The sequence below is a fragment of the Terrapene carolina genome, unplaced genomic scaffold, assembly GCF_002925995.2.
Source record: "Terrapene carolina triunguis isolate 2854851 unplaced genomic scaffold, T_m_triunguis-2.0 Scaffold990, whole genome shotgun sequence".
NCBI classification, from domain to species: Eukaryota; Metazoa; Chordata; order Testudines; family Emydidae; genus Terrapene; species Terrapene triunguis.
The window spans coordinates 54,579-80,399 of NW_020665341.1; the positions used below are offsets into that span (position 1 = coordinate 54,579).

The following is a 25,821-nucleotide window of genomic DNA, read 5'->3' on the forward strand; positions in this document are numbered from 1 at the left end:
GGGAGGGGAGTGGGGGGCGTTGATTCAGTAGCTGTTGTGTCTGGTCCCTGCTCAGCGAGAGGAGGCCGCGCTCCATCTGTCTCCGTGCTTTGGCCTGAGTCACAAGCTGCTGCCTCCTCCATTGGGATGTGGGAGCCCGAACGGAGCGGCTGCTGCTCCCCCAGCAGGGTGGGTCTGTGCTGGGGGGAGGGCACCTCCATTAAAGCCCCCTCTGTGCCCAGCCCATGTATGATTGTTACCCACTCTCCCCAAGCTGTAACTGGGAGACCCCAAGGAGATCCAGTGACACAGATTGGTACAAATCACTTCCAGCTCCTGCAGGGCTTCTAGCTTCTCCTCAAACTCTCCCCCCAACCCCTATTTAATTAATTCTGTGTCCCTGCCACCCCCACATCTGCCTGTCCCCCCGTCCAGCAATTCATTCTGCCTCCCCAGTCCCCACACCAGTTCCACCCTTCCCGTCTACATGGCAATCCCGGTTTGTGAATATGTCATGTGTTCTTTTAGGTCAGTACTACCTGAACTTAGGAATTTACTCAGATATAATGACCAGAGCTTCGAGCCCCAAGCAGCTCAGGGGGGCTCCCTGTCCACTTTTTATTATAAGAACGTGCCTGATTTAATATTGTGGGGGGAATATTCCTGTTTAGGGCCCCCAATGGGCTAGCACTGGCATTGATAACAAGAAAGCATCTTTCTCTCCTGCTGTTGCATATAATGTACAATCCCCATTTTTCTCTGCCACCCCCTCCCCCTGACCTGTTCTTCTGCAGCTACTTTCAGAAAGCAGGAGTTGATGTCAAGTTCTTTAATAATATCTATGTAACTCATCAACCCTACAAACGACTATGTGTATATTTACATCTAACTCACCAAGATGTACACACTCATCAACCCTACCAAGTACTATACGTTCTATGTGCGAGCGTGACTCACGATGCATTGATCAGGTCAGTGGTTCTCACACTATTTACCATCCTTTTCTTTTCTCAAAGATAAACTAGGGACTGGTCTACAGTGAAAAGTTACATTGGCATAGGTGGGTCGGTCGGGGTGGGAAAAGAACCCACGTCCTTGACTGACATTTCTATGCTGACAAAACCTCCAGTAATGGATCGATGCACCTTTGTTGATGGAAAAGGGCTTTTGGCGGCATAGCCAACTTTGGGCTGGTGGTGGTGGTTTGCAGAGAGAACAAAACCCCTTTTGTCAGCGTAGGCTGCATCTACACTAGGGGGCTGTGCTGTCAGTAGAGTTGGCTTAGGCCATGTCTGTACTAAAAAGTTAGATCAAAATGCAATTATGTTGATTAGGGCTGTGAAAAACCCACACCCCTGAGTGATGGAGTTAAGAAGATCCAGGGCCGGCTCCAGGCACCAGATGAGAAAGCACGTGCCTGGGGCGGCACATTGTAAGGGGCAGCATTCCGGCCAATCTTGGGGTGGCACATTCCGGCCGCCCTGCCGTTTTTTTTTTTTTTTGCTTCGGCAGTCCGGCCGCCCTTTTTTTCTTTTTGCTCGGGGCGGCAAAAAAGCTAGAGCCGGCCCTGAGAAGATCTAATCCCCAGCAGAGATCCATGGAAGAATTCTTCTGTGGACCTAGCTCCCACCTCTCAGGAAGGTGGATTAACTACAGCGAGAGGAGACCCCATCCTATCGCTGGAGTGAGTGTCTACACTAGAAGCACTACAGCAGTGCCACTGCGGAGTTTTGTGAAGACACAGACTTTGCCTAAGGAGGAAGAGAGTCAAGACCGTAATGGAGGATGGATGGCAGGTCCCCTAACTTAGGAAGCAAGGAAATGGGAATTCCATCGGAACAGCCAGCGAGAGACATGCATGTGCCTGTCCATTAAAGGTTGACTTTGTAACCTGAAATTATCCCACAAACACTGGCAGGAGAGGAGAGGGCAGGTAAAAAGTCAAAAGACGGACTAAAAAACATACGATGTTTTATTAAAAACTCACGCTTTATAGGGCAGTCTCAAAATTGTTGATCTCTTGAGGTTGGCACTAGTGCAATTCTGCCCCACACCCCACTGTGACCCCTGTAACCCCCACATTGGCCTGTCCCTCTGGGCCCTTCTGCTCTTCCTGCAGCTTCAGTGGTTCTTCACCCACCCCTAGTGCTGGCAAGGAGAGGGATGAGCTTTCAGGGAGTGAGAGATAGGAGGGGCCAGGAGAACAGGGAGACAGGAGTCCTCCAAGGTCATGGAGACTAGGATGATGGTGGCTAAAGAAACCCATCTTTTAATTCCCGGCGGGCTATTCCCCAGTATCTCAGTGCCTGAGCTGGGATCCCAGAGTCTTCCTGACTATGGAGGACAGTGAGAAATAGGCTGCAGAGTCTAGAGGGGGAAAACCTGACGTCTCCATCTCTATCGCTGCTTTCTCTCTATGGTTTGACGATCCATTGTCCCCCATGGAGGTGCCGGGGTCATGGAGACGAGGATGTCTGAGGCTAGAAAGGCTGATTTCAGGGTCCCCAGGGGGGATATTTCCCCCCTGTGTCTTAGGGCCACAGTCTGAGCCGGGATCTCCCCACCTGGAGCCAGGGTAGGCTTTTCTCCCCAGTGAAAGAGGCGGGCGGGAAAGTGAAGATCGGGCCCTGGTTCTCAGCATCGAAAAATGTCACCTGCCCCCGTTCACAGTCCAGAGAAACCCGGATCCTGCTGGGGGCCTGGCTCAGGGGCAGGGGGGTCTCAGGGGAGGTGAGAGCCTGGTATTGATCTCCACACCGCTCCACAGCCCAGATCCCCCCCTCAGGGCTACGGCTGATCCATCCCTTCCTCCTCACAGACTCTCTGGCCACCCCCACGGCCCAGAATCGCCCACCCCCCACCTCTACCTCCCAGCAATGTCTCCCCGAGGTGAATCCCTCACAGCCCAGCACACAGGGCAAAATGTCAAATCGCTCCGGATTGTCGGGTAGATCCTCCTCTGTGAATCCCCATCTTGCACTTTTCCAATCCTCTGACACGATGAGTTCGGGATGAGCCGTGTCTGGATCCAGAGTCACATTCACTGGGGAGAGAGAGAATCGGAGCATTAGGGGCAGAGCTCGGCCCTGGGGGAGGCTGGAGCCATTTCTAACATTCCCCAGCAGCCTGGTGCTGGATGCGACAGTCCTGGATCCCTGGGAGGGATCTCAGGAGGAAGAAGTGGGGTGGGGCTTTGGGGGGGAAGAGGTGGGGCAGGGGAGGGGCCTCGGGGGAAGAGGCGGGGGAGGGGAGGGGCCTCAGGGAAAAGAGGTGGGGGAGGGGAGGTTCCGGCACTCCTGCTGGAGTGTCCGGTTTTTAAGTATTACCAAGTTGTCAACCCTACCGGGGTTAGAGGAAAATGTTCGGATGCAGGTTCGTGAGAGTGCTTCTGTTCCTTGGCGTGGGCATGGACTCGGTATTAAGGTTGGTGTCAGGATTGTTCATATGACTTGAGCTTAGGGTCGCCTTAGTATTTACAATTCTCTATTTTATTTGTGAATGGGACGTGTGTCAGGAACAGTGTTAGTTTGGTTTGTAACTTCAGCTCCGGGTTCATGAAAGTGTCTCGATGGAATTTCTGTCTTCACTTGAAGACCATCTCCACCGGCAATCTCACCCTGTCTGTGCAATCCTAGGGATTCCCTTCTTCTTTTCTCCAGTTCAGACGGCAGAGTGTCTGGAGGGGGAAGGGACAGAAGAGATGAGATAGCACGCTTTCATGTTTGAAACAACACCCCTGTAATGATCTTGGAATTCATTAAACAACACACCAGTGCATGACAAAAGAATAGAACTTTTATTAAAACAACCTAGAGAGCTTCTGGGGTGAACTGCTGTCAGGAGCAGAGGACTCTCCCTAAAAGTGGGGGGGGCCACCAGTGCCCAAACTGTGACCTTGCCCCCCTTCTCCCCCACCCTTGTGCCACTTCCTCTCCCCTCCCCAATCTGTAACCTGATCTATAAATTATATATATATAGACTGCGTAGACTGTCGGTCCTTCATCAGTTAAGACTGAGCCGATCACAACACGTCTTCCAATTTTCTCTTAATATATATTAATTACTTAAGAATCCCCAGTTATCACTTTGAGGGTTAGCAGGTTCTTGTCCCAAGATCGGGCCCAATATTATTCAAATTATTATATAGTTGGAAACTCCAATGTGCATAGTTGCAACACTCACACTATAGGAACTCCTCTATTATTACAAATATAGTTTATTAATACATTTAGCACAGTCACAAACACCCCAACTCAGTAAGGGAGATAGAGGTACTACAGAATGTACATCTACGCACCCACATACTCACACCATCCGTTGCAGAATAACCTGACATGTTAGCCATCATCTTCCTCATCACCATCACCTTTTTCATCATCAACCATGGCCATCATTCTGGCACCTCCCAAGAACTACATCTTCTTCTCCTACTGCCCCTAGGCTGGGATACCACTTTTACCATATGTTACTCTGCTGCCGCTATATTTAATGCATATTTAGTAGGGAATTTCCCCCTTTTCCTTATTTGTATTTCCTCCTCTTACTAATGTTGGAGTGTCTTTTTTCTATAGGTTCATATATCATAGAATCATAGAAGATTAGGGTTGGAAGAGACCTCAGGAGGTCATCTAGTCCAACACCCTGCTCAAAGCAGGACCAACACCAACTAAATCATCCCAGCCAGGGCTTTGTCAAGCCAGGCCTTAAAAACCTCTAAGGATGGAGATTCCACCACTTCCCTAGGTAACCCATTCCAGTGCTTCACCATCCTCCTAGTGAAATAGTGTTTCCTAATATCCAACCTATACCTCCCCTACTGCAATTTGAGACCATTGCTCCTTGTTCTGTCATCTGCCATCACTGAGAAAAGCCTAGCTCCATCCTCTTTGGAACCCCCCTTCAGGTAGTTGAAGGCTGATATCAAATCCCCCTTCACTCTTCTCTTCTGCTAAATAAGCCCAGTTCCCTCAGCCTCTCCTTGTAAGTCTTGTGCCCCAGCCCCCTAATAATTTTTGTTGCCCTCCGCTGGACTCTCTCCAATTTGTCCACCTCCTTTCTGTAGTGGGGGGGCCCAAAACTGGACACAATACTCCAGATGTGGCCTCACCAGTGCCGAATCGAGGGGAATAATCACTTCCCTCAATCTGCTTGCCATGCTCCTACTAATGCAGCCCAAGTCCACCGCTTTCCCCATATCCAGAAAGCCAGTTATCTCATCATAGAAGGCAATCAGGTTGGTCAGGCTTGACTTGCCCTTGGTGAATCCATGTTGACTGTTCCTGATCACCTTCTTCTCCTTCAAGTGCTTCAAAATGGATTCCTTGAGGATCTGCTCCATGATTTTTCCAGGTACTGAGGTGAGGCTGACTGGTCTGTAGTTCCCCGGATTCTCTTTCTTCCCTTTTTTAAACATGGACACTATATTTGCCTTTTTCCAAGTGTCCGGGACCTCCCCGGATTGCCATGAGTTTTCAAAGATAATGGCCAATGGCTCTGCAATCACATCAGACAACTCCCTCAGCACCCTCGGATGCATTAGATCTGGCCCCATGGACTTGTGCATGTCCAGCTTTTCTAAAAAGTCCTAACCCTGTTCTTTCACCACTGAGGGCTGCTCACCTCCTCCCCATACTGTGCTGCCCAGTGCAGCAGTCTGGGAGCTGACCTTGTCTGTGAAGACCGAGGAAAAAAAGCATTGAGAACTTCAGCTTTTTCCACATCATCTGTCACTAGGTTGCCTTCCCCATTCAGTAAGGGTCCCACATTTACCCTGACCACCTTCTTGTTGCTAACATACCAGTAGAAACCCTTCTTGTTACCCTTCACATCCCTTGCTAGCTGCAACTCCAATTGTGCTTTGACCTTCCTGATCACACCCCTGCATGCTCAATCAATATTTTTATACTCCTCCCTAGTCATCTGTCCAAGTTTCCACTTCTTGTAAGCTTCCTTTTTGTGTTTAAACTCACCGAAGATTTCTCTGTTAAGCCAAGCTGGTTGCCTGCCATATTTGCTATTCTTTCTGCACATCGAGATGGTTTGTTCTTGCGCCCTCAATAAGGCTTCTTTAAAATACAGCCAGCTCTCCTGGACTCCCTTCCCCCTCATATTAGCCTCCCAAGGGATCTTGCCCATCAGTTTCCGGAGGGAGTCTAAGTCTGCTTTTCTGAAGTTCAGGGTCCGTATTCTGCTGCTCTCCTTTCTTCCTTTTGTCAGGATCCTGAACCTGACCATCTCATGACCACTGCTGCCCAGGTTGCCACCCACTTCTACTTCCCCAACCAATTCTTCTCTGTTTGTGAGCAGCAGGTCAAGAGGAGCACGGCCCCTAGTTGGTTCCTCCAGCGCTTGCACCAGGAAGTTGTCCCCAACACTCTCCAAAAACTTCCTGGATTGTCTGTGCACTGCTGTATTGCTCTCCCAGCAAATGTCAGGGTGATTGAAAGAAAGAAAGAAAACCAGGGCCTGTGATCTGGAAACTTCTGTTAGTTGTCCGAAGAAAGCCTCGTCTACCTCATCCTGCTGGTCTATAGCAGACACCCACTAAGACATCACCCTTATTGCTCTCGCCTCTAAACTTAACCCAAAGACTCTCAACAGGCTTTTCTCCAGTTTCATTCCGGAGCTCTGAGCAATCATACCGCTCTCTTACATACTGTGCAACTCCTCCACCTTTCCTCCCCTGCCGGTCCTTCCTGAACCCAGTGCTCCAGCCATGTGAGTTACCCCACCAAGCCTCTGTTATTCCAATCACATCATAGTTCCTTGACTGTGCCAGGACTTCCATTTCTTCCTGCTTGTTTCCCAGGCTTCTTGCGTTCATGTCCAGGCACCAAGATATCTAGCCGATTGCCCTACTTTCTCAGTATGAATCAGGAGGCCTCTCCTGTTGCACCCTCCTCCTTGTGTTTCCTCCCGGTATCCCACTTCCCCACTTACCTCTGGGCTTAGGTCACCATCCCCCAGCGAACCTAGTTTAAAGCCCTCCTCACTAGGTTAGCCAGCCTGCTTGCGAAGATGCTCTTCTCTCTCTTCGTTAGATGGACCTCATCTCTTCCTAGCAATCCTTCTTCCTGGAACAACCTCCCATGGTCGAAGAATCCAAAGCCCTCTCTCCAACACCACCTGCGTAACCAAGCATTTACCTCCACAATTCGATGGTCCCTACCTGGGCCTTTTCCTTCAACAGGGAGAATGGACAAGAACACGACTTTTGCCTCAAACTCTTTTATCCTTCTTCCCAGAGCCATGTAGTCTGCAGTGACCCGCTCAAGGTCATTCTTGGCAGTATCCTTGGTACCCCCGTGGAGAAGTAGGAAGGGGTGGCGGTCTGAGGGCTTGATCAGTTTCGGCAGACACTCCGCCACATCCTGAATTCAAGCTCCAGGCAAGCAGCACTCTTCTCGAGTCTCTGGGTCTGGACGGCAGATGGATGACTCCGTCCCCCTGAGAAGGGAGTCCCCGACCACCACCACCCGTCTCCTCCTCTTGGGAGTGGTGGTCGTGGAACCCCCATCCCTAGGACAATGCATCCCATGCATTCTCAACTTATTATCTTGTATGTCAGTTTGTTGCCATGGCCCATTAGCAGTTAGGTGTTTGCAAATGTAGCTCATGTAACTGTTACACGTCAGTTCATTGCCAGGAGGCTTCTGTGGTTAAACCATGTACCTGTGGTCAAAACTTCCCCTTAAACACTCTATTTTCAGCTCCCCAATATTTGGGGTTTTCCGTTGGCCGTTTATCTGTGCAAAGTTCATAGGCCTCAAGCCTTCTGCTAACTTGCTGAAGCTAACGTCTGACAGGATACAGGCCTGTAGGTTCCGTGCATTACTGCTAAATATAATGCAAAGCAAAATATAATGAAAGCAAGCTCGCCCACTGGGCTCACACCGCCCCTACTTCCCGAGCTCCCGCCCTCGCGCTGCCATTCTCCCTGAGGCCCCGCCTCTTCTCCACAAGACCCCACCTCCACTCGCTCCTCTCCACCCCCATCGCTCACCCTTACGGCCGGTGAAAAGCTATTGGGCCCTGGCCCCCGGCTCCCCATGTTCTGGCACCCCTCAGCTACACTCAGGGCATGTCTTCACTACCCGCCGATCCGGCGGGTAGCAATCGGTCTATCGGGGATCGACTTACCGCGTCTAGTGAAGACGCGGTAAAATCGATCCCTGATCGCTCTGCCGTCGACTCCGGAAATCCACCTCGGCAAGAGGCGGCAGCGGAGTCGGCGGCAGCGGTCAACTTTCCCGCGTCCTCACCGCCAGGTAAACCGACCTAAAATACGCAACTTCAGCTACGGTATTCACTTAGCTGAAGTTGCGTATCTTAGGTCGGACCCCCGCTGTAGTGTAGACCCAGCCTGAGTTCTCAACCCCAGCTTCCGGAGCACATCTCTAAATTCCTGTATTCATAATCCTGTCCCCTATGAGGGAGTGTCGCTAAATTATAATCTTCCACAAACATCTCTCTACAACCCCCACTCTGACTTGACGTAACTTTGGTTTAACAGTGAGAGAGAAACAGACAGAGATGGACAGACACACACTCAGGTCTTTAATTAAAGCTAATCCCAAACCTTCTCTTTCCTCCTGGCCCCTTAGATCAACAGAATCCACTTCCATTAACCCTCACCACATGCCAGGAAATATTAGCTGTAAGAAAGCTTGACGGCTCCCTCATCCTCTCCCTCCCACCCCCAGACCCCAGCTGGTGTGTCACATTCACCCGCTGCATTTCGTCCTAACCTAGACCCAGATCCTGCAAAGACTTTAGCATGAAAGTGACTTGCCACACTTTGACATTAATGGGAGCTTAAGAATTTGCAGGATCAGGGTCCTTTGTTGTAAACTTTAGGTCTGTTTACTCAGTGTCTCTACTGAGCTCGGCACAAGCGGGGTCTTCGCCCTGGATAGACTGAAATGCAAAGAATTGTATCCTTTGACAAACGCAGAAACTGAGGCAGGAAGAAGTTCAGCTCAATGGGCCAGATTCACCCCTGCACTGGCAAAGAGATAGAGGGGAGGCAGGTTGGGTCTTCCCTATTCAGTGGCTAATGCAAAGCTTGGCACAGGGAAGTCCTGCAATCCAGCCAGATTTGCATCCTTGTGTCAGCGACCTCTATGGGGCTTTGCCGGCCAGCAGAGTATAAGAGAAACAACTTCATCCTGGCGACACCTCTTTATCCCGGTCCACCCCTTCCCTGCTCCAGTGTGCCCTCACCAACTCCACTCCATGCCCAGGCACACTCCTTGTGCCAGCAGCTGCTGTGGAGCAGGAAGAAGTGGCTTCTGTACTAGAGGGATTCCCTCGGGATGGGAGAGGGGTTTGCATCTTTCCTACAGCCCCTTTGGCCCAAACTAGCTGGTACACGGGGCCAGAGCACAAGGATGGGCTGGGTCCCAATTTCAATAGTGGCCTTTAATTTAGGGTCTACATTTTGGATGCTGAACTTTAGGCACCCGGGGCCTGGTTCACACAGGGGTTGGGCACCTGCAGGTCCCACGGACTCCACCTGCAGCTGTGGACGATAGAAGTTCTGCAGTACACGCCCTGCAGTTCTGCAGCTGGACGAGATGCACTGAGGTTCCAAAAATTTGGCCATTTTGCTAAACCTGGACCTAAATAATTTACCAAAGGTGACCGAATAACTCAACCCTTGCTGGCTTTGTTCAGGTTGTCTGCTTCACTTTTCTTATTGAATGGATTCATAATTTCATAGAATATCAGGGTTGGAAGGGACCTCAGCAGGTCATCTAGTCCAACCCCCTGCTCAAAGCAGGACCAATTCCCAACTAAATCATCCCAGCCAGGGTTTTGTCAAGCTGGGCCTTAAAAACCTCTAAGGAAGGAGATTCCACCACCTCCCTAGGTAACCCATTCCAGTGCTTCACCACCTTCCTAGTGAAAAAGTTTTTCCTAATATCCAACCTAAACCTCCCCCACTGCAACTTGAGACCATTACTCCTTGTTCTGTCATCTGCTACCACTGAGAACAGTCTGGATCCATCCTCTTTGGAACCCCCCTTTCAGGTAGTTGAAGGCTGCTATCAAATCCCCCCTCACTCTTCTCTTCTGCAGACTAAATAAGCCCAGTTTCCTCAGCCGCTCCTCATAAATCATGTGCCCCAGCCCCCTAATCATTTTCATTGCCCTCCGCTGGACTCTCTCCAATTTGTCCACATCCTTTCTGTATTGGGGGTCCAAAATTGGATGCCATACTCCAGATGTGGCTTCATGAATAGAAGGGAATAATCAGTTCCCTGGATCTGCTGGCAACACTCCTACTAATGCAGCCCAATCTTCTCCCACAGTCTCTAGACTCATCCCAATTTCCGCTCCTCGATCCCATCTTGGTACCTTTGAACTTCTTCAGAGTCTCCGTTAGAGCACTATTATTCTGAGACAACTCTCCGAGTCTCTTTTCCAGCTCCGAAGACATCTCCACTGGCTGCTGGAACTTCCCCTTCTCACACCTGGAGAGAAAATGTCACATTCTGGTATTTCGTTTAGTGACACATCATCATTTGTCGTCAGTGAAAGTTGCTGCTCTAATGGGCCTGGAATTATAATTCCTCGGCCTCAGAGCAGGTGCAGCACAGGCTGTGGCTGTACAACCTTCCCCCTGAAGATCCCATTAATATTCTTCAGCTCTGGCCTGGAGAGACCGGCTCTGGGGCAAAACAGGAATTGAGTCTCCACGGCCAATTCACTCCTTGGCTTCCCTGCTGGTCTTAGTGTTGTAGCCATGTGTGCACTCGGAACTGGACTGATTCATTACAAATTAAGGCCTGATTAGATGTAAGAGGTGCCGGGGCTCAAGCAATTTTTTTATTTTCATAAGTGACGCGGCGAGCCCAGAGGTGCCAGGGCGATGAACATGGGCGCCAGGTTTGTATAATTTTTGGTGGTGCCCAGAACGGGTCCAAGCAGAGCCATCCCGTCCATAGGATGGACCGGGGCAACCATCCCGGGCCCAGCGCTTCAGGGGGACGCGAGGTCCAGGGCGGCCTGGGGGTTAGCGGTGAGTCTGGCGCCAGCAGCAGCGAGTGACGCGGCCTCAGCCCACCCCACTCTGTTCCGCCCCACTGGCTCCCGGAGTCGCTCGGGGGAGGGGGTGTAAACCAGAAAGAGGCGGGGCAGGGGATTGGGGTAAGGGATGGAATGGGGAGGGGAAGGGGTGGAGCAGGGGCGGGAAGAGGCGGGGCGGGGGGTTGGGGAAAGTGGTGGAGTAGGGCGGGGAGGGGGCGGAGCAGGGGTGGGAAGAGGTGGGGCGGGAGCTTGGGCGAAGGGGTGGAGTGGGGGCAGGTGCGGAGCCGGGGCGGGAAGAGGCGGGGCAGGGCAGGCTGGGGCCAGGACTCTGGCTGCTGCCGGCGCCAGGTCTCCCGCTAACCCTCCAGGCCACCCTGGACCCCGCATCGCCCTGAAGCACAGAGCCCCCCAAAGTGCGGGGCCTGGGTCGGGTGCCCCGATCCATCCTATGGATGGGACGGCTCTGAAAATATAAGCCCAAACACTGGTGGAGCCGGTCCCACGTTCCTGAATATTGGTGGAGCACGGGCACCATGGGGCCATATAAGTTGCCGCCTGTGGCAATGAACTGCCAAGCCTAGAGGGCTCAGCCCTGGCAAACCGCATCTACACCCCACTTCCCCAGTTCATTCCACACAGGTCTCCACACAGTCCTCAAGCAGTAAAGACTCTTGATGATCGCTGACCCGGGCGGGACTGTATCCTGTGCCCTAGCGGTGAAAGGCCCATAGTCCATCCCCAGAACCCCGAGGCAGCCAGTTCCCCAGGGATGGGACATCTCTAGGAAATACTTTAGGTTCAGAAGCTTTTCTGCAGGATGGATAACTCCAGAGTGTCGGGTCAGAGGGTGAGAACCTCCGGATCGTTAAAATTCAACCGAGATTTGTAGCCGAATGGGACCCAGCCCCACGCGCTGTGCTGTGGCGCCCTGGGGAGGCGGGGTTTGAACATTGCGGCCAAGTCCTTTCCCGGCGCCGTAAAGCAGGAAGGAGCCACGTACCTGCTCAAGGTGCTTCTGAAGTCCTAGAGGGAAGATAAAGAAAAGAGAGCTCAGTCCCACATGCCGAGGGCCCCTCCTGCTCTGGAGGGGGCTCGCTCTGAATTCAACACAGTGCAGGTGGGGTCTAGGACCCTTTTATTCATAAACATTTTTTCCCAAGGGCATAGGCACCGACTCTGTGGGTGCTCTGGGGCTGGAGCACCCACGGGGAAAAAATGGTGGGTGCTCAGCACTCACCAGTGGAGCTCCTCCCCCTCCCCCCCCACCCCCTCCCGCCCCCAGGCGGCCCTGCCGATCATCTCCTCCCCCCCCCAGCACCTCCCGCCCCCAGGCGGCCCTGCCGATCAACTCCTCCCCCTCCCCCCAGTGCCTCAGATGTTCAGCGGTGTGCAGGAGGCACGGGAGGGGGGCAAGAGGACAGAGCACGCTCAGGGGAGGGGGTGGAATGGGGCAGAAAGAGGAGGGGCGGGGCCTTGGGGGAAGGGGTGGGGGCGGGGCCTGGGGCGGAGCAGGGGTCGAGTGCCCCCGGGGAAATGAAGAAACTGGCGCCTATGCCCAAGTGGGTTTTTGCTGTTATTTGTGGAAAACGAAAGCCACAGAGATGGTATTGTGAGTGGAAATGTGCAGGAGCGTTCTCACGGGAAGGGCCCTTTCTCTCTCTCATGCCCATATCGAAAAACTGTCTAACTCTTTGTGCTCCTCCCACGGTCATGAACGAGCGTGGAGAGTTTGTGACCAGACCAGAGAACCCTGCTGTGTATACAGCGCAGGTCATTCCCTCAAGGAAAAGAAACAATATCTCCTCCTCCCACCCTCATCCCACCCATAGCCCCAATAACTTTGTTCCCCCACCCTCATCTTCCCCCACCTCCCTAGTCCTGCACATCTTAGGCGCCAACTCCGTGGGTGCTCCGGGGCTCAAGCACCCACAGAAAAAAAATAGTGGGTGATCAGCACCCACCAGCCACAGCTGTTCGGCGGTGCTGCCGATCAGCTGTTTGGCGGCTGGGGGAGGGCGGAGAGCAGCGAGCGGGGGGTCTCGGGGGAGGGGTTGGAGCAGGAAGAGGCGGAGCGAGGGCGGGGCCTCAGGGCAGAGCAGGGAGCACCCCCTGGGAAAAATAAAAGTCAGCGCCTATGCCTCACATTCCCGCAGAGACAGCCCAGAGCTCTCAAATATTCCAGCCTGCTGCCCTGCAGAATCCAGAGACCAAGGAGGGGCAGGAATTGCCAAGTGTGACCCGTGTGGATAGATGGAACAAGGGGAAGAAACTACGAAAGGGAAAGTTGTGGCTGAATATCAGGGCGAACTTCCTGACTCGGAGAAGTATCTGGCTAGAGAATCATCTCCCAAGGGGAAACGGTGGAAGCCGCAACCCCTGGGAATTTTGAACCTTGGCTGCACAAAACCAAAGAAAGTGAGTTGGTGGGAGCAACCCTGCTCTGGCCCCAGGGCCATGGAGTGTCTGGACGAAGGGGGCATTTCCATCTCGAACATCTAGGAGTCTGTAACTCTCCAAAGGACAATCATAATTCCCATTCCAGCAATGCACCGACTGTGTGCTCCTGGACTCTGTTGCTGTGACACCTGTGCAGGGATCTGGGCGGGTCTCTAACTCAGTCTCACCTGCAGGAATTTGCTGGCCGGCTGCTGGCACGTCTCCTCCATCTCATCAATCAGCTCGCTGAGACGGGGTATCTCCTTAGACATGCTGGTGGCGTTTTCATCCTGGCTCTTCCTAATCGCCTTGTCCAACTTTTCCAACTGGGCCAGCAGGAGTCGCTCTTGGTCCTCCAGAAACTGGCGCAGCTGCTTGAATACAGATACAATCTTCTGCCTCTCGTCTTCCATTTTCTCCTGTAAGGGACACGCAGGGAAAAGGCAGGTTGGGAATACGCGGAGAGTCACAGGCCGTTTCACAGTAGATCCCTAGCTGGAGGGTCAGGGATTCTCACCAGAGTTGCACATGCTGCCTGCCTGCGATAGTCCAAGTGACCTGAGAGGAAGCGTCACCTTGACTATTAGCCCCGTGATGTATGTTCAAATTATCCCTAGAAAGGATCTGTCTTCATAAATAAACGTTCTCCTGCCTTCACCATTTGCCTGCCTCATCTCCAGTAAACCAGAACAGAGTTTACTTGACACAGAGGACTAACTAATCATCGCGGAAAGGGGAAAGTTACCCACTGTCGCTTTCCCATCAATCAGAGCGAGGAGAACATTGATAATGCCCCCAGAAATATCTGCTAGCGATTAACAAAGGCACCTACTAGCAGTTCCAGGAGTCTCTTTTCCTCGCTCAGTTTAACGGCCGGGATCTCATCTCTCTCTTTCATCAAGCTCTGCAAATGGAGCTGAATTTGATCCTAACAAAAGAAAAGTGACTTGTGATATTTCTCTTTTCCTAGGGTTATTTCCCCGCTGGATTTGTGTTTTCCAGGACATCACATCAGTAACAAAGCTCATCTCAGGAATACCTGGCTCAAGCCACTTCAAATGTGGCCCACTAACCCTAACCTGGAATCCCAGGAGGGAGGGGAATTTTCAAGACAATCCGAATAAGAGCGAGGATTTCAGAGCAGTTAGAAAAATTGGCTTTCAAACAATAAACCAGTTTCAACCTTAACTGTAGCGGTGCTACCAACCCACCATAATTCACATGTCCCCGGCAGCAGAACTGCCGTCTCTTTCTCTTCAGTCTGAACCTGTTGCTCTGAAAGAGGCTCAGAGAAACTTCAGCTCCCCTGGGGGAAAACATAGGCGCCGAGTCGCCGACTCTGTGGGTGCTCTGGGGCTGGGGCACCCACGGGGAAAAAAAAATGTGGGTACTCAGCACCCACCAGCAGGCCCCGCAGATCAGCGCCTGCCCCTTCCCCTCAGCGCCTCCCACCTGCTGGTGGCCCCACCGATCAGCTCCTCCCCGTCCCTCCCAATGCCTCCAGCCCGCTGCAATCAGCTGTTCAGTGGCGTGCAGGAGGTGCTGGGGGGGGGAGGTGGAGGAGCAGAGGAAGGAAGAGGCAGGGGGATGGGGTGGGAAGAGGCAGAGCGGGGGTGGGGCCTGGGACGGAGCGGAGGTCGAGCTCCCCCCCGGCATCTGAGTAAGTTGGCGCCTATGGGGGGAAAGATCAATTTAGTCTGAAAAGAAAAGGATTGACTTAACCGACGTCAGAGTGTTTCCTACCTTGTATTTCTGAGCAGCCTCCTCCATGAGCAGCACTCTGTGAGATCTATGCTGGGGGGATCTCCAACAAGCCACACACACGGCTTCCCCGTCCTCCTCGCAGAACAGGTCGAGTTTCTCCTGGTGTGTCTCACACAGATTCTCTTTGCTAGGATTTAATTCCAGCTGTCTAATTTTCCCTACTATATTCCCCAGCTGCCAGTTGTGCCGGAGGTTCCCTTTCCGGATCCGGTGTCTGCAGACGGGACACTCCAAGGGGCCATATTCTTCCCATTTGTCACAGTAGTTACTGATGCAGCCCTGGCAGAAGTTGTGCCCACAGTCCATGGTCACGGGGTCCGTTAGATACTCCAGGCAGATGGGACACTTGGTTTCCTCTTGGATTCCCTGTACAGGAGCTGCTGAAGCCATGGCCGCTGGGATCCTTTAAGCCACACGTGGATGGGAGAAAAAGCTCAGTGAGAGGCATATGGGGGAAAAGTGGGGGCATGACAAGGAGAAGTTGAGGGAAAGTTGGTTGGGATTGAAGAAGAGAACGGGCAATGCCTGTTTCACACTCGCTCTGGATAATTGGGTGTCACTCCATAAGGGGGGCTGTAAGTCTCTCTCTGCCACGAGCCCCTCTTCCTTCCTTCTGCACCAATGTGTGTCCACACCGGCCCTCTCCACTTGCTAAACCCAGACCGATCTGAGCCCCTCTCCTTTTAGTGCACAGAAGCGGCTCCCTCAATGGAACTGACCCAGTGAATAACCCAGTGCACCTCTTGCTACAGCCTGTCCCAGCTGTACTAGAAGGAGAGAGCCTGAAACATGGGGCCTGGTTCAAGGCCTGAGGCCTGAACTAAAGTGAGCAAAAATCAGGCCCTGCTGATATAAAGCAAAGTTATCAAGAGAACATAAGGATGGCCATACTGGGTCAGACCAATGGTCCATCTAGCCCAGTACCCTGTCTTTGGAAGACAGGATACTGGGCTAGATGGACCTTTGGTCTGACCTAGTATGGCCGTTCTTATGTTCTTCCAACAGTGGCCAATGCCAGGGGCCCCAGCAGGAATGAACAGAACAGGGAATCATCAAGTGATCCATCCCTGGTCGCCCATTCCCAGCTTCTGGCAAACAGAGGCTAGGGACACCATCCCTGCCCATCCTGGCTAATAGCCCTCGATGGGCCTATCCTCCATGAATTTATCTAGTTATTTTTTGAACCCTGTCATAGTCTTGGCCTTCACAACATCCTCTGGCAAGGAGTTCCACAGGTTGACTGTGCATCGTGTGGGAAAAAAATACTTCCTTTTGTTTGTTTTAAACCTGCTGCCTATTCATTTCATTGAGTGACCCCTAGTTCGTGTGTTAGGAGAAGGCGTAAATAACACTTCCTCATTCACTTTCTCCACACCAGTTATGATTTTATAGAGCTCAATCGTATCCTCCCTTAGCCGTCTCTTCCCCAAACTGAAAAGTCCCACTCTTATTAATCTCTCAGGCTATGAGCCAAAGTCAGGTACATGAAGCTGGCAAAAACCACAGGCACTCCCAAGAAATACTAGGCGCAGGGTATTCATGTAGGCACATTCCAAAAGATGCAGGTACCCCCTGACATAAAGGAGTGGCATAAACACAATGGTGGGAAATGGAACAGGAACACACCAAGCCCAAGTGAAACAAGGACGGGAGGACAGGACAGGATGAGGGATGAAAATGTTTTGTTCGAAGCAGCAGGTACAAGGTGTAGGGTGGTAACTAACCTCGTCGGGGGCAGTACGTAGCTTGTTTGTATCCGTGTATAAAAGAGGGGCTGCAGGGGGGGTGTCTTTGTCCGGCGGGGGGGGGGGCGTGGCAAGTGCCCCCACTCACTCAGCTGAGTCCATTGTCAGGGGCATACAGGTCTTAGTGTCTCCACAGAATTTACCGGGCACTAGGACCATCCTTCGTTAACGATAAACCTGGCCAAGCGCCTTCGCTACTGAACTGACTCTGTGGTCTTCTTAGACAGGTCAGTCGAGGTCTGGTGTATCGGCTACCTGGCCAGAGCTGGTGCAGCACGCAGAGAGAACACACACGCCGCCAACAACTGACACCACCAGCTGCCTGGACACCGAGGGCTGAATTCACCAGTGTCTGAGCTGAGCTTCCTGACCAATTTGTTCCTGTTCTGCGCAGGGGCTGCCGGATGTTTAGCCTAAATGCTGCATTTCACTCCGATCTGCACGAAAAGTCAGGGGGGTTAGGGGGAGAAAGTCCCTGTGATGATTCCCTCATGGAGATTCCCCCAAGCTGCCCAGTGAGGAGGGGGTTTTATCCCCACTTAAAAGGCCATGGAGCCCACCCCTAAACCTGGTGAATCTCCTGTGATCTGCAGAAGCTTTGGCCCTTCTTCATGGGGACCAATGTCTCTGCACCCAGCTCTGCCTTCCAGCTCAACCTCAGCTGGCTCCCAGGCAGCCCCGCTCAATGGGTTCTGCATCGCCAGGTGTGTCCCGTCCCACCCAGGCTGAAGCAGCTCCTAGTATGGAGAAAAATATCTTCTAGAGGTGCCAACTTTTGTGTTGCAATTTATGCAAGGATCTAATTTGCATATTACAAATAATTCTCACGTAACCAGAAATTTCAGCGTGTGGTCAATACATCCTTCCCCAAGCAGCAGCTGGGGGTAGGACATGGGTCTGCCCAAAACTAGGCAGGTGAGGCCGGGGAAGGTGGGTTGGTGGGTGCTTGAAGATGCCTGTGGGGGTAGCAGAGCGGGTGGGGGAATGGGAAGCGGTGGAGTTGCTGGGTGGGTGACTGGTGGGGCTAGGAGGTGATGGGACTGTTGGGGGGCAAGGAGTTGCCTGGGGGTACTTAGTACCAGATCTAATGGAAGACGAAGGGGCTACTATCAGCCAAACAGTACTGGGACTTCTGGGGTCGCTTGGAGATGTCGGGCTGCCTGTGAACCCTCTGGCTTCAAACAGAGCCCCAGTCTCGCTGCCCGTGAGCATTTTACGCTCCTTGGTGCGTCCGTTTGGACTGACTCCTTCACCCTGAATCACTTCACCCACCGTACTTCCTGAAATGGGTCCTGGGTGCCCATCACTAGCTGAGCTCAATCCCGAGGCCCCGCCCTCACTCCACCCCTTCCCCCAAGGCCCCGTCCCACCCTACCCCTTCCCTCAAGGCCCACCCCACCTCTTCTCCCGAGGCCCCACCCTCGCTCTGCCTCTTACCCCCAAGACCCCACCCCCGCTCAGTCCTTTCCACCCCCTCCCCCCATCGCTTGCCCTTAAGGCAGGTTAAAAGTCGGAGAGCTATGCCCTCCCACTTTAAAAAGTGATGGGGCCATGGCTCCTTGGCCCCCCCTTTTTCGGTGCCCCTGACTGTGATCCAGCAAACCTCCTAACCATGTAGGCTGCTTGTGACGCTGGCAGACCAGGTGCCAGCTCATGCCGTGGTCCCCATGTCTCAGTGGAACACTGACACACACATAGCTCGACTCACCTGCGTGTTAGCTTTGTTAAAACAGGTATTAGAACTCTAAGAATGTGTTTAGACATTATTTGAATGCTCACAAGTTGCTGCCTGTATTAATCTCACCTTTAAACCACAAGTTGAGGACGTCAATAGCTCAGACGTAGGTCAGGGGTTTGTTACAGGAGTGGATGAGTGAGATTCTGCGGCCTGCGTTGTGCAGGAGGTCAGACTAGAAGGTCATAATGATCCCTTCTGACCTTAAAGTCTATGAGTCTATACCAGCTGTATCCCATATTGCAAGCTAATATTTGAGCACTGGCATTGCAAGCCTCTGTAACTATGTAAAGCACCAGACAGGAGGGAGACATTACCTAGGCCAAGTCTACACGTACAGTGCTGCATTGGCGCAGCTGGACTGATACAGCTGGACCTGGTGAAGACACTCTATGCTGACAGGAGAGAGCTGTCCCGTCAGCATAAAAAAACCCACCTCCGCGAGCGACAGAAGCTATGTCGGCGGGAGTCGCTCTTCCACTGACATAGCGCTGTGCTCACAAGCACTTGTCGGTGTAACTTATGTCCCTCAGGGCGGTGGAATATTCACACCCCTGAGCGACATAAGTTTTGCCAACATAAGCTGTAGTGTAGACATAGCCCTAGTGTGAAGTTCTGATGTGCAGCCTTACGTCCTGCCCAACAGGGAAAGCCCATCGACACCATACGGACTACTGTGGAACGTTAAGGAGGACAAAGGCGTTTTTGATTAGCTCACCCCCCCCCCCCCCCTCGCATGGAGATGAGTCATGCAAGTGGATTCCTCCCAGCAGCTGAGTTTGCAGCTCAGTTCACATGGCAGGAGGGGGATAAAACCCTAAACAGAAGGAACTGAGGTCTGGTCTACACTAGGAACTTACATCCCCCGAGAGAGGTAGCTTCACCAACCTAGCCCCTGGATTCTTCCATCACTCAGCTACCACCTCTTGGCGAGGTGGATCACCTACACAGATAGGAGAACCCCTCTTGTTGGCACAGGCAGTGTCTACACTGAAGCACTGCAGGTGCCCCGCTGTAACATTTTAAGTATAGACATACCCTGACTATCTCTATGCTGCTTGGCCTCTGGAGGGCAAGGCTTGCTAGGCATAAGCAAGACATCTCCAGTGCTTAACCTGGGTTAGCTCTGAGAGACATATAGAGCTTGTTTGTTATAGAAGCTTCTCTTATCTTTTGAAACTTAAGCTTGTAATTCATTTGTGTATGTAAGATAACCTGCTTTAACCTTGTAAAGAACTCTCATTTCCTTGTCCTGTTATTCCATCTGTACATAGTTTATTACAGGCGTGGCTACAAGCGTTGTCTTTGGTGTGAGATCTAAGGTGCAAGTGACCTGGGGTAAGTGACTGGGAGTAACCTGAATAATGCTGTGATTCTTGGGGTAAAAGACCATCTAGCACAAAGGCAGGCTCACCTGGGTGGCGAGACAGATCAGAGTACCCACGAGGCCTGTCTGCGACTCCATACTTAGGCTGGTATATCACCTGAGGAGTTTACACTTGATCATTGGCTGGTGAAATCTATGTACAGAACTCACGACCAGGGGATGGGTTTGTGCCCTGGTTCCTAACAGCCTGCCCCGAGGTTGGTACTCACGCTTTTGAGTCACCGCAGCCAGCTTGACACTGCTAACCTCACTCGGTGAGTACGTTTTCACGGTAGGAGTTCTGTAGGTGCTTCTGTTTCTCCCGTGGAATATACATGGCTGCTTCTCTCTAGGCCTGCAGATGCTTATCTCCACCTAAGCCCCAGAGCAATACAGGAACTGGGGGAAGACAGGCAGAGGAACCCCATCACGCATCTTGGGCCGCCCCAGTAAGTGTCCTCAGAGGCCACCTAGCGCTATAGAAAATGGCCAGCATGGATGAGGACTCCTTTTATAAACTTTCAGGAAACTTTCCAGCCTGATGAGGAGAAGGGATTTGAACAGGGGTCCTAGGTGAGTGCCCGAAACACTGGACTAGAGCAGGATTCTCACTTTTGCCCAACCCATATTCATTTTTCAATTAAAATGGAACAGGGGCCACAACGTTAGTTCTAATTTGTGGATCCGGGCCTTAGAAACAATGGCTGTTAAGCAGGATGCAAGGCTTTCCCTTCACTAGAGCAGAGCTCCCACCTCTAAGGTAGAATGAAAGACATAATTTAAATGTACGGCCTGCCCCAAAATACAACAAATGTAGAGCTCACTTAACAGAGAAAAATAATGCTCTATGCAAATGTTGATTTATCACAATTAACTTGTCCTTACTAGAGTCATATTTTAAAAACGACATACACGGATGTTTCAAGTTTCAAGGGGGATTTTGTCAAATCTGAGAATAGACCTGCGGGAATAAATTTACACAAAGTAATTTTTTAAGCTTTTATAGATCTCATTAATATTTTGCATGACGCTAGTGCAGTCCACCTGTGGAAAGTAACTTACCAACGTGGGTGAATGAAACCGCACAACAATGCTCAGTGTCGGTGAAGCATTATTGCCTTTGTTTTACAGAAAAGATTTCTTATATCTGCTTCTTTGCATACTGCTCCCCAATATAAGAACATAAGAACGGCCATACTGGGTCAGACCAAAGGTCCATCTAGCCCAGTATCCTGTCTACCAACAGTGGCCAATGCCAGGTGCCCCAGAGGGGATGAACAGAACACGGAATCATCAAGTGATCCATCCCCTGTTGCCCGTTCCCAGCTTCTGACAAACAGAGGCTAGGGACACCATCCCTGCCCAACCTGCTAATAGCCATTGGTGGACCTATCTTCCATGAATGTATCTAGTTCTTTTTTGAACCCTGTTATGGTCTTGGCCTTCACAACATCCTCTGGCAAGGAGTTCCACAGGTTGACTGTGCGTTGTGTGAAGAAATACTTCCTTTTATTTGTTTTAAACTTGATGCCTATTAATTTCATGTGGTGACCCTAGGTCTTGTGTTATGAGAAGTATGTAAACAACACTTCCTTATCTACTTTCTCTACACCAGTCATTTTATAGACCTCAATCATATCTCCCCTTAGCTGTCTCTTTTCCAAGCTGAAAAGTCCCAGTCTTATTAATCTCTCCTCATACGGAAGCCGTTCCATACCCCTAATCATTTTTGTTGCCCTTTTCTGAACCTTTTCCAATATACCAGATCTACCCAAAATACCAGTCTGCCAGTTTTTCTGTGGGTATACAATGCTCTTTTAAAAATACTAGCCAACCAAAAAAAAAATGAGACCATCACATCAGAATTTCAACAAGTGCCCAATTTCAAACACTACCCACAAAACGGCACCTAAAATGTGAAGGGCGTTAAAATATGCAGGTGAAGTTTCTCACTGAAAGGACCTGTACTTAGAAAGAAAAGAGGAACTTTCACCTTCATTTACTACATTTCAGAACTCAACCCTAGCGATGGAGCCAGGACCAACAGTTCCAGAAAAATAAAGGCGATTTTGAAGAGTTGGACAAACACCCGTCAGGGATGGTCTGATAATGCTTGGTCCTGCCTTGAGTGCAGGGAACTGGACTAGATGACCTCTCGAGGTCCCTTCCAGTCCTATGACTCTAAGGTTAAAAGTCCATAATGAACTCTAATGAATCCTCGCAATTTCCCAGAGAGGGGCACGAATATTAATCATCCGCTAGCAAGAATGATACAAAGATGCCCAGTGAGCGTGAATCTCAAGTAAATGGGCAAACTTTGGGGAGGTGAAATTAATTTTCATTGTGTGGCCAGGGTCTAGGACCCCAGAGCAGCCCCCCTGTGGCAACTTCTTCCCCAGGCACTGGACTACAGTTAATGGCTGAAGCTCTCACGCAATGGTTGGTGGTACTGGAGACCCCTACCACCATGCTAGGGCGTGGGGAGCAGAGTTCCTGCAGCAGAGCCTCTTCCCCTCCCTGAAGCACCACATCTGGGCCCTCAGTTTTGTGGAGTACTTAGTACGGGTTCTCCACGTGATGCCTGGATTCTCATCTAGAGTACAAACAAGAGATCCCAGCACCCTAGCAACAGCGCTCGGGCCTGACATGCACACACAGGAAAGACTCACAAACTGAAAGACGGATCGAAGGACTAAAAAAAGAAAGAAAGAAAAAATCTTTCTCCTACCTCACGTGTCTGGGAGAAATGTCTCAGCAGTTCCAGGATCCTTGGGGCATTCCCAGCTTAGAGAGACAATGAATCAAGGGGATTTGTGTTTAATGCTCCGTTTAAATCCAGTGCCTTTTGATGGGTAGTTGGAAATCCCCTCTATTGCAATGAGTGGGGCCAAATGCTACAGTGGGAAGGGGAGGAAATATTCAGGAATCACATGCTAGTGTCAGGAAAAGGAAAACTCCTTTTATGGCACGGGGGTAGGGTGACCAGATGTCCCAATTTTATAGGGACAGTCCCGATTTTTGGGTCTTTTTCTTACATAGGCTCCTATTACCCCCCACCCCCATCCCAATTTTTCACACTTGCTGTCTGGTCACCCTACGCGGGGGTACGGGGACTCACTGTAACCCTTCAGGGGATTGATTTCAAATCATCAGCCCTCACCCAGATCAGGTTTGAGCGGAGTCCGAAATGGGTTTTTACTGATTCTTTGACAAACTGTCTCAGGCAAGAGAAGGGAAACAATCAAGGGCAGCAGAAAGGCTAGCTGGAACAGGCCTCGTGGCTAAGTTTTGGGATGACTTTACCCTGGATTACTTTGCAGTCCAATGTTTCCTTGTGGAGCAGGGTTCACCCTCACCACAGCCCCTTGGGAGTTTCTCGCCTCCTTAACTCTGGATTTCTGCAGTGTAGAGTTACTTACCAGCGCAATATTGAGCAGTATGACAAACACTTCCTGCTTTCCCCAGCTGGCAACTTTGCTCTGTTACTGAGCCTGCTGGAGTGATCTGAACATGCTCAGTGAGATCTCTGCTCCCGGCTATAAAGGGAGAGGCCCAGAGGCAGGCTGGGTCATGTCAGAGTGAAGTGGTAGGCCAGGGAAGGAGAGGGACAAAATCGGGGAGAGGGGTTAAGAGCTGCAAGAAAGTGATCACTGATGGAACTTTTTTTTCTCCCCTCCCCGGCCAGATCATCTCAGCACTCCCTGCCCAGGGCCGTGGTTCAGTACTGCCAACTTTCAAGAGTTCAAAAATCATGAGATTGGCCCCAAAATCACACCATTTAAAAAATAAATTATATTGTGTTTTTTAGGCCAGTCTCCTGATGTTTGAACTCCCCCGGCCCATCCCCAGGGTGTGTGCATGCGACAATTAGCGTGGCCCATTCTCCCACCTGTACTGGATAAGGTGATTTTTGGCCCCTGCTGCAGAAACTCTCATCCCCATGTCTGCCCTGCCCAGCAATTAATCCTGTCCCCCAATTCCCCATCAGTTCTGTCCCCACCCAACCCCCCTCAATTCAGCCTCCTTCATTTCAATTCCTCAGCCCCATCATCATCATCATCCCATCAGTTCAGCCCCCCCCACTCCATTGCCCCCCAGCACCCTCAGTTCACCCCCCAGCACCGCCCCATCTGCTCAGACCCCTCCAGCCATCCAGCCCATCAGCCCCCACTCTCCTCACTTCAGCCCTCCTGCTGCTCCCAGCCTCACCTCTGCTCCTTAAGGGTTCTTCACCCTCCCCAGGCCTGATGCGGCGGTGGGGGGGGGGAGGGCTGCAGGGCGGTAACTTCTTCCACTTCCCAGGATGGCAGGGGAGCAGCTGCCCCGGGGCTGACAGCGGGAGGCCCCGCCATGCCCCGGGCGGCTGACAGGATTTCGCTTTTAGAACTCCGTCGTATGATCATGAGTGAGGCTCAATTTTGCTCAGAAATCACATCTCCCGTGATCAGTTCAGGAGAGTTGGCATGTCTGGTGATTTTAAAGCACCGAGATGCCCAATGCCTAGCCCAGTGGCTCCCAACCTTTCCAGACTACTGTACCCCATTCCAGATGCTGATTTGTCTTGCGGACCCCCAAGTCTTTCTACGGCGAGCCTGCCATTACGTGCAGCGTTGTTAAAGCGGCTTTGTCTGCCATTTTGGGCCCTGGGATCCGAATATGCACTGGGATGTCTTGGCCAGTGGTTCTCAACCAGGGGTACGCGTACCCCTGGGGGTACACAGACGTCTTCCCGGGGGTATGTCATTCATCTAGATATTTGCCTTGTTTTACAACAGGCTACATAAAAAGCACTAATGACATCAGGACAAGCTAAAATTTCATACAGACAATGACTTGTTTATTGTGGTCTATATACAATGCGCAGGCTGACCCGGGCAAATTGAGTAGACGGGCTTTTTTATTACGGTACTTGTTCCCCTCGACCCAATTGTTGAGTAAGCACTGAATTAGTTACAGCACACTCCTTTTATCTAAGTTAGTATGTAAATACCTACATACATCCCCAAAACCCTTATTGAGTAACATGAACGCCCATACAATGAATATTAATAGCTATATATTGAATATAATTATCCCCACCCCTGATTACTGTTTACAGCATTAGTATATTCTACAGATAATTTTACCTTGAAGATACATTTCTTTGCAGTAATTGCAGCCTTGATCAACAGTTTGCAGGGAAGGGAGGAGGGGGCCATGACCCCGAGCTCGTTTATGTAGCTAGGAAGGGAGGGGAGAGATCACACTGCTTTACACAAAGGTATCCTTTAGATCCCCACATTCCTTATGCAGATGCAACGCTTATCAATCCTTAACAAGGAGAAGGGGAGGGAGAGGGGTAGCACTTTACTTATCAAGTGAGGAGAGGTGCCTGCACTTATCTATCAAGTGGCAGGGCCGCCCAGAGGATTCAGGCGGCCTGAGGCAAAGCAATATCGGGGCCCCTTCCATAAAAAAAAAGTTGCAATACTATAGAATACTATATTCTCATGGAGGCCCCTGGGGGTCCGGGGCAAATTGCCCCACTTGCCCCCTGGGCGGCCCTGATCAAGTGCAGAAGTGGTGCCTGCCGGTGCTTCTACCCCTAATACCATGTCAGCAGACCAGCAGTTTCCCAGGTCTCGACTTAACCCTTACATAGCCCACCACATACAGTACACTGACATGTAAGTACAATATTCCCGTCAATTTATTTGATAATTATATGGTAAAAATGAGACAGTCAGCCACTGTTCAGTCCTAGTGTGGCTGTGACCCTTTTGTAG

General features: G+C 51.3%; 1 protein-coding gene and 1 pseudogene across 1 annotated transcript; both read right to left on the reverse strand.

Moving 5' to 3' along the window:
- The window catches only part of LOC112124284, a 408,472-nt pseudogene that overhangs the window by 17,278 nt on the left and 365,373 nt on the right, over window positions 1-25,821 (reverse strand).
- Window positions 2,054-15,600, reverse strand: LOC112105253 (tripartite motif-containing protein 10-like). Its single transcript, XM_026661278.2, has 7 exons — window positions 15,190-15,600; window positions 14,279-14,374; window positions 13,635-13,865; window positions 12,011-12,033; window positions 10,339-10,454; window positions 3,596-3,655; window positions 2,054-3,022 (listed from the first exon to the last, which is right to left on the reverse strand). The coding sequence occupies exons 1-7, from the start codon at window positions 15,598-15,600 to the stop codon at window positions 2,511-2,513; spliced, it is 1,449 nt and encodes a 482-aa protein (XP_026517063.1). The 3' UTR covers window positions 2,054-2,510.

What these genes read in the sequence shown, in the direction of transcription:
- LOC112105253 (XM_026661278.2), bottom strand. Translation starts at nt 15,600, where the DNA reads ATGGCTTCAGCAGCTCCTGTACAGGGAATCCAAGAGGAAACCAAGTGT. An exon ending in AGGCTGCTCAGAAATACAAG is followed by an intron (nt 14,375 to 15,189) that starts GTAGGAAACACT and finishes TTCTTTTGTTAG; the next exon opens with GATCAAATTCAGCTCCATTT. An exon ending in CCTAGGATTGCACAGACAGG is followed by an intron (nt 3,023 to 3,595) that starts GTGAGATTGCCG and finishes CTCTCTCCCCAG; the next exon opens with TGAATGTGACTCTGGATCCA.